Here is a 14,645-nt window from a genome sequence, read left to right as displayed (position 1 = left end):
CGAGGATTACACAGCTGCCTCCAGTTCTTACCACTGGAGATCTTGAACTATTTTAAAGGTATTTTAAAATCTGGCTCTGTAATCTCTAGATTTGACTTGTATTTTTAATGGAGGTTTTGACCCTGCATAGAACAGATGAGGATGTGCACAGAAAAACAAGGTAAACCACGACCAGAGTTAGCAGGGGATACAAAAGCATGTCTGCACTCACAAGAGCTGTGCTGCATGGCTCAGAAATCACCTCTGCCACTGAGAGAAATGTGTGGCTCAGTCCATCAGCCAGAGAATCAAAGCTCAAAAACAAATTCAGTCAATTAGTGCGTTAGTAAAACTCTGAACAGTACTTGGGAAAATACTGCTTCTTTAGGAGACTAAAGGCAGCAGGAGACATCTACCTGAGAGGCCGATGCACAAGAGTATCAACGTATATATCCAACCAGGCTCCTTCACACAAACTGATAAAAATATTTTACGCCTCTCCTAAACCAGGTTTGACCACTTCTCATCTTTATTTTGCCCATGCAGTCCCAAGCACACTACATAAATAGTTTACTTATGCTAAATACTGATTTGCACTGAGTATGGCTACAAAAATGCCAGCTTGTAGTCGGAGTGGTCATCCTTTCAGTATTCCACTGAGGTCTAAACTATGGTGGAAGCTAAAGACAGGTTTAGTCTAAGTGGAAGTCATAGCAGGATTTATACATGATGTGAACATCATTCACAAGTGGTATTTGCACATCATTTGAATGCAAACACTGCGGAAAGATGAGGTGTTGTTTTTCAAGCTCCTCATTTGCATGGTGAAATAGGATAAGCCCACATTGCAGAGCTGATACCTGAGTTAGCTGTGGGCCAGCTGGGGTATGTCAGGGAGCAGGCTGGCTGTAGAAGCACAGTGCTCCAGCCTAGGAGCATAGTTGCTACAAAGCTGACTAGTATGCCAACAGCATGAAATATGGCCTCATTGTTCTTGGGTCCCTTTAAACTCCGTTCATTGTAACAGGTACTTCCTGGAGTTCTAATCTGGATGTAGCTTGAGCGTTAGAAATGCCAGTTGTTTACCAGGGAAGCTTGGAGGGACTGACGGGCAGAGGAACTGCATATTATCTAAGCCTACTCACCAATAAGCTTCAACTTCTTGATATTGTAGGTGTCTCCAAACTCTTATCCTAGCACTGTGGCAGCTGCAAGTGGCAGGACATACTGGAAGTGCTCATATCTGAGCATACACTTGATCTTAACAGGTATTACTAAAATTTGGGGTTGATATGCATGACTGGAATGTTTTTATCAGTGGGTTTAGTCCTATTTGAGTAGAATTACATTGGTGAAGGGGGAGGAGAGGGGAGCTGCTCTCCACAGTAAAAAAAAAAAATAATAATAATAAAGGCTTTTACCAGTTTCTGAGTCAAGTACAAGTCTAAAGCAAATAAAGTTAACTGTCTTCCTTCAGCATTCTTCAAGCAGGCAGGGAAGGACCCAGAAATCATACCACAGAACAGGATGACTGGCTTTCTAAGTGAACACATACCATGCATAGCAGGGAAAAGTATTTTTTCTGAATGACAGCTCTTCAAAGTGTGGTAGTCCTAACGCTTTCTTGGGCTTTGCAAAAACTGTAGACAATTTCCTGGCCCAAACAATCGCTACTCAAATGTGGACACCATTTCAGTCAATAATTCACCTTATCTGGGCAGATATAAAGAAACTGGTCTTAGAACTAGAAACTAGTAGCAGCTTAAGTACAGATGATTATGTTGGTTACACTTGCACAAGCTGAAGTGCCTGTTACACATAAATACATGGAGAGGTACTTCATTCTTTGAAAGGACAGCTTGCACTAAGTTGAGAACTGTTATAAAACCAAATCAGTGAGGACAGTGAAAAACATAAAAGAGATCAAAAGCTATGGCCAGCAGAATTACAGTGGGTGTTTCTAAAGTTAATTAAATAAATAGGTAACAATTGCAATGAAATTTGTTCCTGATGAGGTAGAAATGCTAGAACTGTAAAACATAATCCTTAGAAAGAGATTCCTGTTCTCTGTATGGGAAATAGCCCAAGAGTGTACTCATACTGATTAAGGAGAAAACACTGTTGAGCTTAGCATTCATTACAGACAATTATTAAACCATGTCCCCCAAACCCAGCTCTGACCTTATATCCTTATATTGACAGATCATAGCAGCTACAAGTATTTTCATCCCATTCTGCCCCTACTTCAGATGATAAAGACACTAAACATTATGTATATAATATATATATATGCTGTCCTGTTCTCTTCAGAGTACTGTTCGCTTTTCCAACCTGAAGCATTTTTATATTTCTGCCACTAACACTGCCGCCCCTGTAGAAATCATATTGGCCCTCCTCTCATCCAGGTCTTCTTAGCTTTGTAGTTTTCTTGGAACATTTCTTTCTGGGATTATTAAAAAAAAAAAAAAAAAAAAAAATCCACTAGAAACAGTAATAATAAGCTATTGTGAACAGGTTGCTGAAAACTGAAAATTGTCTATCCCTTGGGTTTATTATACCAAGATTGTTTTTTTAAAAAACAGCATTTCAATAAGCATCCTAAAACGGCCAGAAAATGAGTCATTTTTCTACTCCTATGTGTGCACCACAGCTTTCCCTTTAATGTACTGAGATTTTCAATCTCTGGCTGACCATCAGGCAATGACATCAAATTCACTTTGAAAAAAAGTAACCAGAGAAAAGCTGTGTTTTTTATTTCCCAGCTTGACAAAACTGGGGATGGCAGAGAGGATTTTGTTATTAAATTGAGCAGCTTCAGTTGCTGCTGGAGCACTGCTACAAATCATTATTTTAGAGGGATTAGTGATTTTCACAATGGAGGTTCCACAGATTTTCAAGATAATTACTCCTCAGGAGAAAAAATAGAATTGTTTTCAGAGGGATTTATCTTCACACAAGCCATTGCTGTTCTCTTTTATTTTAAAGGTTTAAACACAGCAAAAGAATTCCTTGATGAGCATGGAATTTTTTAATAAATAGCAGGAAAGACAGAGCCTACAATATCATTTTTTAAAGAGCTATTACATAAAAAAGGATATTTTTTAGCATTCTAGGATCAATTTCTGCAGTAATAACTGGCTTAATGAATTATATAATTGTTTGTTTGTTTTTTGTAGTAGTAGTAGTCAAACCTTTAAACACACAGCAGATTGCACCTGCAATTTCCTAAGATAGACATTGAATTTAGAAAGATCAGTCGCTGATTTTTCACAGTTAGCTTTGTAACAGGGTATGCTGAGAAAAAATCTAGGTCTACAGAAGGCTCCCAGTAAAACACAGAGAGACTGGGGGAGGATTAAGATCCATACAAATGCTTTTTTCTAAAAAAGGCTTGTAGGCTTGTAGAGGAAGAGAACCGAAGAGACAGAAGTGCAAACAAACCGCAGGTAAATTAAGCTGCGTGGATACATTTACTTTCCCCTGGCAACGAAGTAAAACAGGAGCACTATTGGCAATTACTCGTTACTCTTTTGTTTCTTTCTTATTCACATGGGAAATGAAGGGGGACTGGTATCAGCCAGAGCCAGCTCTTGGAATAGAAGAATTAGCAATGTACAAAAACATATCCAGGAGAAGTTGTCTATCAGAGGTCTTGCAAATTACCGAAATATTTCCCTCCTGTTTTGGACCCCAGCTATTCCTTCCAGTAACACATGGGAGAAAGTTATTCCACTTTTGTCAGTCACTCTCCTCCATAACAGCGAGAAGATGTTTCTGAACTTTCAAGAAGTGGGGAGGAGTTACTGTGATCTCTGATCCTCTGAAAATGTGGACTAAAGACTACGCTTAATTGCAGTTTGGGATGAAAATTCTCTAGAAAGACTGCTATGGTTTGACCAGCTAAATTGTACTAAATTATTTTCCATATTTCTAATATGTGTAACCTTTTACAGGTTGACAAAGCAGAAATAACCAATTCTAAAATTTCTTTAACTCGCCCACCAGTAGCATAGGGCCTGACAGGTCATTAACACACAATGGAAAAGAAAAATAAAGCTGTTATACTTCAATATATATATTCGTATATGTATATATACACACAGAGAGAACTATTTTTATGTAGTGACAGTTAATATCTCGTTCTATAATCTCTAGATGGCAAAATAGTTCAGAGAGCTTGTGGAAGAGTTTTAAGAAAACCGAAGGACAGAGGAGTAAAGGAATGATGATTTTTAAAATGACAATGCTGATTTTTAGCTCATGGAGACAGAACTCAGGAAACCAAGAGCTCAAAATGACTTCTGCCAATACACTGAAATAAGAATGTTAAGAAAATAACATTATATAGAGAAATAGATGCATAAATATAGTAGAAAATAAAGTAATTTAAAAAGGTTTCTAAGTGTGACTCACGCTAACACCTCCCTCAATGTATAAGGTTTTGGCTGTCAAGACAGCCTGCATGGTGCTCCTCAGATGTGAGCTGCTAGAAATCTCAGCGCAGTGTCTGATACTGGCCTGTGCTCACCTTTTCTCATTGAGTTTAAAATATGGAGATGATCATTCTGAGATGTGCTGTCAACATAATTTAATTTCTTGCTTTTTCTCCAGTCCAAACTTGAGCTATCTTCTCACAGACTATCAGTTCATCAGGCTACTGAAAAATCAGTTGAGGTACTTTAGGCAATAGGCATACAAAGACATTTATAAGTCATGAAAAGATCTGACTCTGAGTCTACTGGCAGTCTTCTGTTTCCTTTGGTAGGACTTATGCAGACAGTCCTTACCACAACTGATGACCAGTACTATACCGTTGCTGGTGGAATTTCTCAAGCCTTCACTATGCTCATCTACAAAACTTTAGCACTCTTTCTTCTCCTTGGTCTGCAGGAGGCCAGTCTGCTTGGGTCCATCTACCAGAGACTTCCAAACAGAAGAGGACCGTGACAAAACAAACAACCCAAGAGCCTGGCTTAGGGAGTAAATGCAATGTGACAACATAAGTTTTCATATTTTTTTTTGTTTTAAATAATATTTGGATGTACTGAATAGGTTTGCTTCACTCAGCCTCACTGTGTAATGTGCTCCAGACATAGGACCATTTCTATAGCAAAAATGTAGAAACAGCTTGCTAGCAGCTTGCTGATTTTGCTTCATGCTGACACAGTATGCTTCTCAGACTTAGATCTCTAATCTGTTAATAAACAGACAATGTCAGGACTAAATTTTAAAATCAGCAGATAGTCAGGTTCTGCTTGTGCAGCTGGAAGATCATTGCAATCAACAGAACAAAGACAAATTACACTCAAATAAATAAAAGCAGAATTGTGGCCATTTGGTCAAAAAACGACCTTTCATCTCCAAAGAGCAATGATATATTTTCAGGAGAATGCAATCAGCCATGTGAGCAAGGTCACAATTATTTCCAGTGACACTGCAGCCAGAAGCATCAGTGTTCAACAGCTCTACATTCATTTCCCCCAAATTTTTTCCTGTGCAGATGTTTGCTCAGTTTACAATACAAATTCAGCACGTGTTTTCTCTGTCTTTCCTTTTTTATTTAATTATAAATACTAAAATCTCTGGGTCCTGTTATCTTCCTCATTCACTTTGCATGTGTGGGGCTAAATGAAATTAAAAAAGCTAGATTTAGATTTATGAGTTGCCTGAATTGAGGAATCTCCAGCAGGTTAAAAACAGCATAGATTTTCCAGCTGCTTCTTTCCTCAAACTGGTGCAAAGGATGATTGACCTTCTCAGGGAAAGGGGCACAGTAGAAATTAACAAAATCTGTCATTACAACTCAATGACACATCAAGGAAATCCCAATGAGATATAGAGGAGGGCAAAAAAATTGTCCCTCTTTGAAAGGTAAAGAATCATTTTTAAATACTTGTTTTTCACTCAGCTCTGTTTTTTTTTTCGCCCATCAGTATCATAAAATCATGCATTGTGCTGAGCTAAATAAATCATGCACTGTGACATGTGACAGATCCAAGCCCTCAAAGAATCACAGTACTGAGATGCTATTTTATATTTGATAAAAACGAACCCCAAATCTCATCTGTTTAAATACATAAGGCCACAGTATTGTAAGTCTTAATGCAATTCAGAGCCATGTTATGGCAGTGGGTGCAGCGTGAAGAAGAGGAAAGTAAGCAAAGTCCTTGTCCCCTAGCTGTGCCAGCCCTAGGGCATAAGCTGTTCCGAACATGCTGTGAGTGTTGCTGGTGGCAGTGCCCACCTCGTGAGAAGGGTATATGTGACTCCTTCCAGTCAGTACCTGGGCAGCAGGGATACGTCTAATTTCATCTTCTCTAGCTAGGTTTCCTTCTATTGCACACTTATTCATCAGTGTCTTTTAGACAAACACGTACTCTGCTGTCAGACAATAATTTTGGGTATGTTACTCAGATTCATGTTTCAGATGGTTTTGTCCTTTGATGAGGTTACATTTGTGTGCTAACTCTCTGTTATGCCTTATTAACCTGTCTCTTCTGAAAAACAAGCCATTCTTTACTGCTGTAACAACATTGAAATCAATGGTAAGACAGGAATAATGCAGTGTAAATTTAGGATCAATACTCATTTCCCCAAGACTTTTCATTGCGTGCTGTAAAAATGTTAATGGATCCATGTTATAGTCTTAGAGAGATTGATACGTAAGTATTCCATTTATTAAGAGAGTCCTGAAAATGTGAATGCGTGTGAACTATTGGACATGGCTTTTAGAATTGCCACCTATGCCACTACAGCATGTGTATAATACAAGAGCAGCAAAGCTGATGCACAGTTCTGCTGAAAGCTATTTCTGAAAGACAGGAGTGCAGCTGAAATCGTACCCATGGCAATCTGATTATTAGGAGGCCCGTACAATGAAGTCAGTGGAAAAACCACAGCTGTCTTCAATGGGAATTGAAAGGGCTCTATGACTAGTCATCTGAAAATAAAAGGACAAGGGGAAAAAGCCTGGTCCAGATTTGCTGGGCGCAGAAAAATCCTCGCTGCCTGTGGAAAATTACAGCTGCCAGATCACAGGGTATATTCTGAAAGCTGCTTTTATGTACATCAGAAGTATTGCTTTCTGTGATGATCCAGTGATAAAGTACATCCTGAACTGTTGCTTCTTTCATGGAAATACTGCTTCCTCTCCGAGATGATACTCTCAAAAGTTTAAATTCCTTGTGTGACAAAGCAGGTAATAACAGGAAGATGTCAAGAGTGACAGATATTAGGGTAGACAGGTTTTAGGTAAGACGCAATCCTAACTTTTGCTGCCAAGATACAGATATAACTCAACTACTGTTAAAAGTCAGGAAAGATTTTTGCTCCCTGACAAGCCAAAATTTCTAGCGTAATGAGAAATTCTTTCACATTCAACCAATGCATCCAGAGAGGTTTTTCTTACTTCAGATTTCTCCCTCCTGGCATGCTTGCCAGGGCCCAGCACCTGGTGTCAATAAGAATAGCTCCACAGGCTTCATCTAGCCTCCTAGATTTATGCCTTTTTACACAGCTGATTATTGCTCCTCATATATTTTATTTTGGCTTCATAATCCAGTGCAGTTCAGTCTATTTCTATGAATTATGAACACTGAACTGGTGATGCAAAGACGCAGGCAAAGCTTAAGAGTAGGGCAGCTTTCTCATTTTACCTTCCATGAAGGAGAGTCAAAATCAAATCTAAACTGGGAACATCCCATTGATTGGGATGTTATCCACATGCAATTTAGTTAAATGAAGAAATAATCATCATAGTGCCCAACAACACAGAAACTACATGGTAATAAACTGAAGGCCTGTGGTTAGCTATTAAATTTTGTACAGAGCAAACAGATTTAGGAATTCATAGCTCATTTCAATCTCTCAAAACAAATCTGATGACTAAGTAATTTGCTAATTGCTACTAGACTATGCAGTTTCCAGGGATACCTTAATCACTGTGCTCAAAGAGTAGTATTCTAATAATATTGCTTTTTTTAATTACTTCTGAGAAGGAGTCAGTTTGAATGGTTTCTCCTATTGATATGCTAAACACAAAAAAAGTGCCTCACCTTCAATTATTTCTAGTTTTTTTCTTTGGTTTCTGGAGTATAAAAGAGGTGAGCTGCAATTAAAGCTGTCATTCAATTTTAAATGACATTGCCGGACAGAGTTTAAGTAACTTTCAGATAGAGAATGAAGTATTAACCAGCACAGCACTGGCACCTGCTGCTTACCTCCAAATCCAGGTCTCAGTGCAAAATCATGGTCCTCTATGCGAAGAAGCTGCTCAGATTTAAGTGGCCGTACTTTGGTGCTGTCAATTTTCCTCATTTTAATTTCTCGTTTGCTATGTTTAAAAAAAAAAGTAAGAAACTTCATTTTTTTTCCTGCCTGACAGAAGGCTAAATGAAGCAGGGGCTCAAGAATCCTGGACAGTTGAATCTGCAGTAATAAGGGAAACAACTGTGTTAATAAAGCTGGGGAGACACATATTGGAAAACGTGGATAAATCAGGTGTGAGGGCACCCAGGTTCATGACGAACACCTATTACATACAAGAAGTCCCCTCAGAGACTATCATTATATGAGAAACTATAGCCAAATGAAAAAAAAAAAAGAAAAAAAAAAGAAAAAAAAAGAAAAAAAAAAGGTATTAACTTCTTTCAACACAGATTTGGAAATAACACCATGAATCCATATTTTTAAATGACTTCATATATTACCCATATGACAAAGACAATTACAATTTTTATCATAAATCTTCTTCTTTTTTCCCTAAGAGCTCAAATGAATCAATCATTTTTCTGAGGGACTCTGAAGCTGACAGTCCTGGATCCAGGAACTCATTTTTTGAGGTCCTCTCAAACATCCGTCGGTTGTGGCCAAGTTATATGCTAACATGTAATTTCCCATTTGTTTGTTGCTCATTAGCTCACCCCTTGTTTGCTGCTCAGACACGCAGTATTTCTTTGCATCATAGACGTCCTGTCTCTTAGCTCTGGGTAGCACAGAGGCAACACAGATGAATCTTTCTGTTTGTATGCTCTCAGTAGGATGTCATGAATTCTGTTCTTCCTACTGACTGCTGCTAACTCTCTTCCCTTTGCAGAATGTACTGCCACCACATCCCAAACTCCATGAGGAATTTCACTACCGGAGAAGGGCATTTATGTGCTGGGCCTGCATCTAAAATGAACTGCAGCTGCCCATCACAGTGCAGCCTCCTTTTTTATTTTTCCTATACACAGAAAGTACGCCACAGAGAGCAGGGTGGTCTTATGCTAAAGTATTTGGGTTATAACACAGACAAGATCTGGCAGCTGGGAGACACAGCCTTTTGAAAGAATCTGTTATATTACATGCTTCTGCTATGATGCCTCCTTCGGACTCCACTCCTTGTTGTATGACTTGCTCTAAGTGGCTGGCTCCAAGTAATAGCAGAGCTAGCCAAACCTCAGCTGGAGCACTGCACCTAGTTTTGAGCTTCCATTTTATAAAAGGTATGGGAGGATCCCAAGGAACCAGTGCTGTTTAATTTGTAGAAAGAAGACTGAGGGAACATATCACAGTCTTCAGAACACATAATGAGCTTTTACAGGGCCCTTTGCTCCATATCCACTCCCAGACAGGATGGGCAGTGGCAACAAGGGAGGCATGTGGTACCTCCTGGTGAGAACAGTGAAACGCTGGAACAGATTGCCTGGGGAGGTTTTGAGACTCCTTTCAGTCAGGCTATATAAAAATTGGTTAGACAGATATCTGTATGAATGTCTTAAACACAGCTACTTTGCCACAGGCAAGGGAATCTCCCTAGAGATCTTTTCTTTCATGCCCTCTATGATTCTCTGAGACTTTGCAGCCAGTGACTGTAATTGTTGCTTTAGACTGAATGATCACAATTTGTTCTAAAGATTTGCCCTGTAGTCAAGCACTGAGTTGGATGAGATATGAGATACCTTAGGATAAGGAGCTGCTGTATTTACTTGGGCTCCCCCTCCCCCTTTTAAATAATGAAGGTCAAGGAATTACAATGCTGTGTCACAGGGATGCTGCAGTGTCACCATCTGTTTGTCTATTCAGAACCGTTAGGGTTGACCAAGTTAATCTACCTGCATATTCTTGAATGTCTCTGGCAGTGTTGCCTGAAAAAAATTAACAGGGCAAACATCCATCAGGCATTTCAAAGAAAGACTTTAGTTCCCTTGGAACAAAACTATGTGGATGCTAAAACGAAACCTCACGGTTCAGAGAATTAAAACAGCCGTAATCAAGCCTGTCTGTGTCAGAGCAGAACAGGCAGTAGAAACAAACACCTGCAGTACTCCACAGTAGGCATGCAGGGAAATTCTGCTGCTTGGGAACTGGTATAGGAGGAAACGATGAATTATGTTCAGAATGCCATGGCACAGCTAATACAGTTTGGAAGCAGTAAGTTATTTGTTATCAAATGTGCCGAGGAAGATACCTGTCTGAGGCTCTGACGATTTCACTGGAAGAAGCAAGCTAAAGCTATGCTACATTTATTATAACTTCTTACTGGAAACAACTAGGTGACAGAGGAAAATGTTCCCTAGCAGTATCAAGAGGCAAAATATAAGCAACCAGGGCAAGAGATTTCTTCTTAATAAGCTTCTGAAAGAGATGTTATTGATTTTGATATTCTTCCTGTGCTCCTGTAAGAGGACACAATAAACAAAAACGCTGCCTATGTGAAAATCATCTTTTATGCCCATTTAGTTGAATAGCATCTTCAACCTGATGTTTTATGTACAAATGGTGGAGTAACAATAATTATTTCTAGCTGCTATCAGAAGTAGTTGTTCAAACAAGGCAAGATCTTGCAGGAGTCAGAAGAGAAAGTACAGTACAGAATGTACTTTCATTACAAATGTGTGGCATCTTTTCTTCAATACCTTCCTTTGGCAGATTTTTTTTTAATTGTAAAGGAAAAAAAGCTTACATGCAGAGGTACGTGCTCATGGTACTTGGAATTAATTTCATGGACACTGGTAACATTGCACGTGTAAAGGTACCAAAAATTTTAAAAATCCCATAAAACATTCTACTTTTTTTTTTTTAATACACTTCTGCTTCACTTTTTTTCTCTTCATTGCCTGCTTCTCCCACCCAAGGCTAAGAAGTGTTCTCCAGCAAATATTCCTTTAACATCAGCATCTGGATTCCAGATGTTGTTCCTTGGCTAAGAGTTAGAGTATTAAATTGTCCTCACTGCAGCATTAAAGTTATTTAACTGGTGACTCAAAGGAAATTGCATGCATGTATTTGTTTACTCCCAAGAAATCCTAGACCCATATCTAACTATTGATCAGTACCACAGCATTGTGAAATCATCAGCAGATGTTTTCTTGAGTGCTCCTTCCCATGGGGCCAATTCCATTAAAAAGCAGAAGAGACAGATCTAACCAGTGTAGGTCTCAGAAAAGCTTCTCAAGGTCAGTCAAGACCCTAGTGGTGTGGCAGTTGCCAGTGAAATAGTTTTCAGTCCCACAGAAGCACATCGAAGACTTAGATTATACTTTGGTGGCCTGGCACCATGGCCTCTTATCACACAGCTTTGGCCAGAGCACCATAATCTAGGAGTCTAAGGGTAGTCATTGATTCTGTATCCTCATTGTATGGCAGACATCAGGCTCTGGTGTTTGAGAGGAAAAGCCCGCATGCATCTGAGGAAAGGAAATCTCTCTCTACCTGTCTGGGGTAGTAGTAATAAACGGAGATCTGACAGGTGGCTTGGTATTGGCATAGATCTGGGCAATGGCAAAAATGGGCTTGTCAGCCTCGGTGAAGCACATGCTCAAGAAACTACTGCTTCCAGTTATAATAGCTCTTCCTACAGCTGTATTCCAGGCAACATTTTACATTATGCAAATGAAATTGTAGCCTATAAATTCCAAAGGAGGTCATAAAAATCATTTGAAGTGTTTCAGATCACATAGGGAAGACACCCCTTCTGGCATTTGTATAGGAAATTAATGGAAGCACTAGCTCTTCAGACGAAAAACAAGTGAGATACTGTTTGGATGCTTCGCTACCCAGTACTGTTACATGGACTCATGGCTCAATGCCTTGGTGTCTGGCAGAGCTCTCAAAGAGCAGCTAGTCACTGCCTACAAAACCAAGGGAACTAATTCAGAATTCTTTAACAACAGATGAATACATGGCAGGCTTTTAAGGGCAAACTTAGCTGCTCCTACCTAACCTTAATAAGTAACAAGGAGTGAAAGGTGAAAGGTCTGCTTCAGGGAAATTGGATCATTTCTGGCTGAAGCATTTAACCCAATAATGTCAACAGTGGTGTTACATAACCAGTGGCATTCAAGAGAGCAATGTGGTTAGTATCCCATCTGTTTTTTTTTGTTTGTTTGCTTGTTTGTTTTGTTTTGTTTGTTTCTAACTTACCAGGTTACTGGAAGTTTATTCTGCTTCAGGGAGAAATCAGACAAGTTCACGGAAAAGAAATCCACAGAAAGTCACTAAATCTGCAGAAATTACATCAAACTCAGGAAGTTTCTGAGGAAAATATGATGACTGCAGGATGGGGGACTATTAGTGGAAAATACCTTTTATGTTTGCCCTGTCCTTATTCTTCCAAACTTGTGCTTACAGCCACTGTTGGAAACAGGGCACTATCATACATGGACATTTGGTAAGATCCTTTGCAGCTGTTCTGTTTTAATGCTCTTTGCTGCTCATGAGAAAGTCAAAGACTTTGAAAAATCTTAAACTCACATCTCAGGAAGGACAGGTAGGAGTGGCTTTGTTTTCTGTTACACTATTTTAGTATCCGAAATACCACACTTCCTTTATTACTGCAGTATGGAAGTAGAGGAGAAAAAAATCTCATCACATTCAAAATGAAACTAGGTGAGTTTATGAAAAGGGTACTCTGAAGGACCCTTTTGTGAAAAGAATACCATGAAAGACCCTAAATTTAACGGCCATAAGTTTATTTCCAGTGCTATGTTCCTGAGATACTCTAGCTACTATCAAATAGAAGGAAAACAAAATGAAAAACTATGGAAATCTTAATCCCAGGAGGTTATGTGGAGCTATACAACTGTGTGATCTCTGAAACAAACACACATCAAATTTTGAAACCCAGAAAAAAAGTAAGCATCGAAACTGTACAGTTCTCTCTCTCTCTCTCCATTTCCAAGAGTTCAGTAACATCAGCAACATGCACTGTCAAAATGCCTACTATTTGGATAGTCAAATGCTTTGTTCTTTGCTTTAGGAAATGGACCATGAGAATAATCTCTTTCTCATGTACTTTTGGTTAATGCTTTAAAATCTTCTTTACAAGAGAATGCAGACAAATAGCTTTGGAGGGAGAATTGGGTTACTCTATTAAACCAGTGGAACTTGTAGGTTAAGTAACATTTTCACATGGGATTCTTTCTAAAAGGCCACCCATTTAACCAAGGCCATCTGTCAGCTGTGTCCCTAATAACTCTAGGGCTGGCTGAAAGGTTTTTCCCCAGAAAGAAAAAGAGGAAAGTCAGACCCTGTTGCAATGTACTGGAGGATAATGCTGCCTTTAGAAATAAAACCAGAGTGTGAATCAAACAAAGAGAAATTAAACGTATTTGGATCCTTTCCACAGAAAAGCTGATTTGCAGCTGTTAAGCTTTGGGATCTTCTGTGGCTCAGATTCTGCAGTCTTCTTCCCAGTTCCAAATTTTAAATCACAAGGGCCTAGGAAATGAAGATATGGAAGGCTTTGCCTTGTATAAAGAAAACTGCTACCCTATTCAGTGTTAGCTGAGAACACGGTGCTGCCATTCTTCCTGGTTTCTATTCTGTTAACACATTTCTTCTGCCTGTCTCACAGGCCTGTCCTAAGGATCCATTTGTAGGTATTAGTAAAGACCTATGAAGATGTAGAGGATACTGTGCTAATATAGTTACCGTCATGCTGTGGCAAGAGGTCAGCAATGTCCAGCTATTGCAGAACGGGATAAATGCAAATATTAGCATACGTTTCCCTTTTACCACTAGCAAAAATGTATTAGCTCAGCTTAACGCAGACCTTCTTTACCCCTACAGCACTAAGGAGTTATTTTATTCTGTTTCCATTTGATTCTCAATTGCTTCCTGAGACTAGTAAAGCAACATATTATACCTTATTTTGACATTAGTTCTAGTTCTGTTTATTTTGTTTTATTGTTACAAATAATCATGCACTAGCATTCACTCTAAAATTATCAGTGTTTCAAACAGTCTGCTGAGTAGGCATTCTTTTCATGAGCTTTTGGCTTAGACTAAACTTGATCCTATGACCTTGAGGTGAAATCCAGAAATACTGAGCTATATAGCATCTCCAGGCACTTCCATTGTGTCACTGGGATATTTTCTCTTGCCTTGAGTTGCTTAACCATGATTTTAACAAGACATGTAAGGACTCAAAGATATGTCACTGCTGGATTATCACATAAGGAGTGATACAGAAGATAAACAGCTGTATGCCTGCTACAAAGGTAACTTTAAAAACAGCTTAACCGCATCAGAGGAGTCCAATTATGTCACTTTTCCTCAATAGGTGATTATTATGAAAAAACAATGAGCTCCCCTGCCCATTTTAATAGGGCATCAAGGACAGGAAAAAGTTTAACCATTGCACCTCTTCTCCTTCCTTAAATAGAGCTACTTATTACACTGTT

General features: G+C 39.0%; 1 protein-coding gene across 4 annotated transcripts in view; it reads right to left on the bottom strand.

Moving 5' to 3' along the window:
* GABRR3 (gamma-aminobutyric acid type A receptor subunit rho3) overlaps positions 1–14,645 on the bottom strand; it is a 36,228-nt gene that overhangs the window by 13,779 nt on the left and 7,804 nt on the right. For all 4 annotated transcript variants that reach the window (XM_083820706.1, XM_083820707.1, XM_083820709.1 and 1 more), the window contains one exon: positions 8,199–8,311. In XM_083820706.1, the coding sequence (XP_083676832.1) occupies positions 8,199–8,311 (113 nt within the window). The remainder of the gene's footprint in view (positions 1–8,198; positions 8,312–14,645) is intronic.

This window comes from Anser anser (genome assembly GCF_964211835.1).
Source record: "Anser anser genome assembly, chromosome: 1".
In the NCBI taxonomy this organism is placed as follows: Eukaryota; Metazoa; Chordata; class Aves; order Anseriformes; family Anatidae; genus Anser; species Anser anser.
The sequence above is the reverse complement of the archived record's forward strand: the minus strand, read 5'-3'. Positions and strand labels throughout refer to the sequence as shown.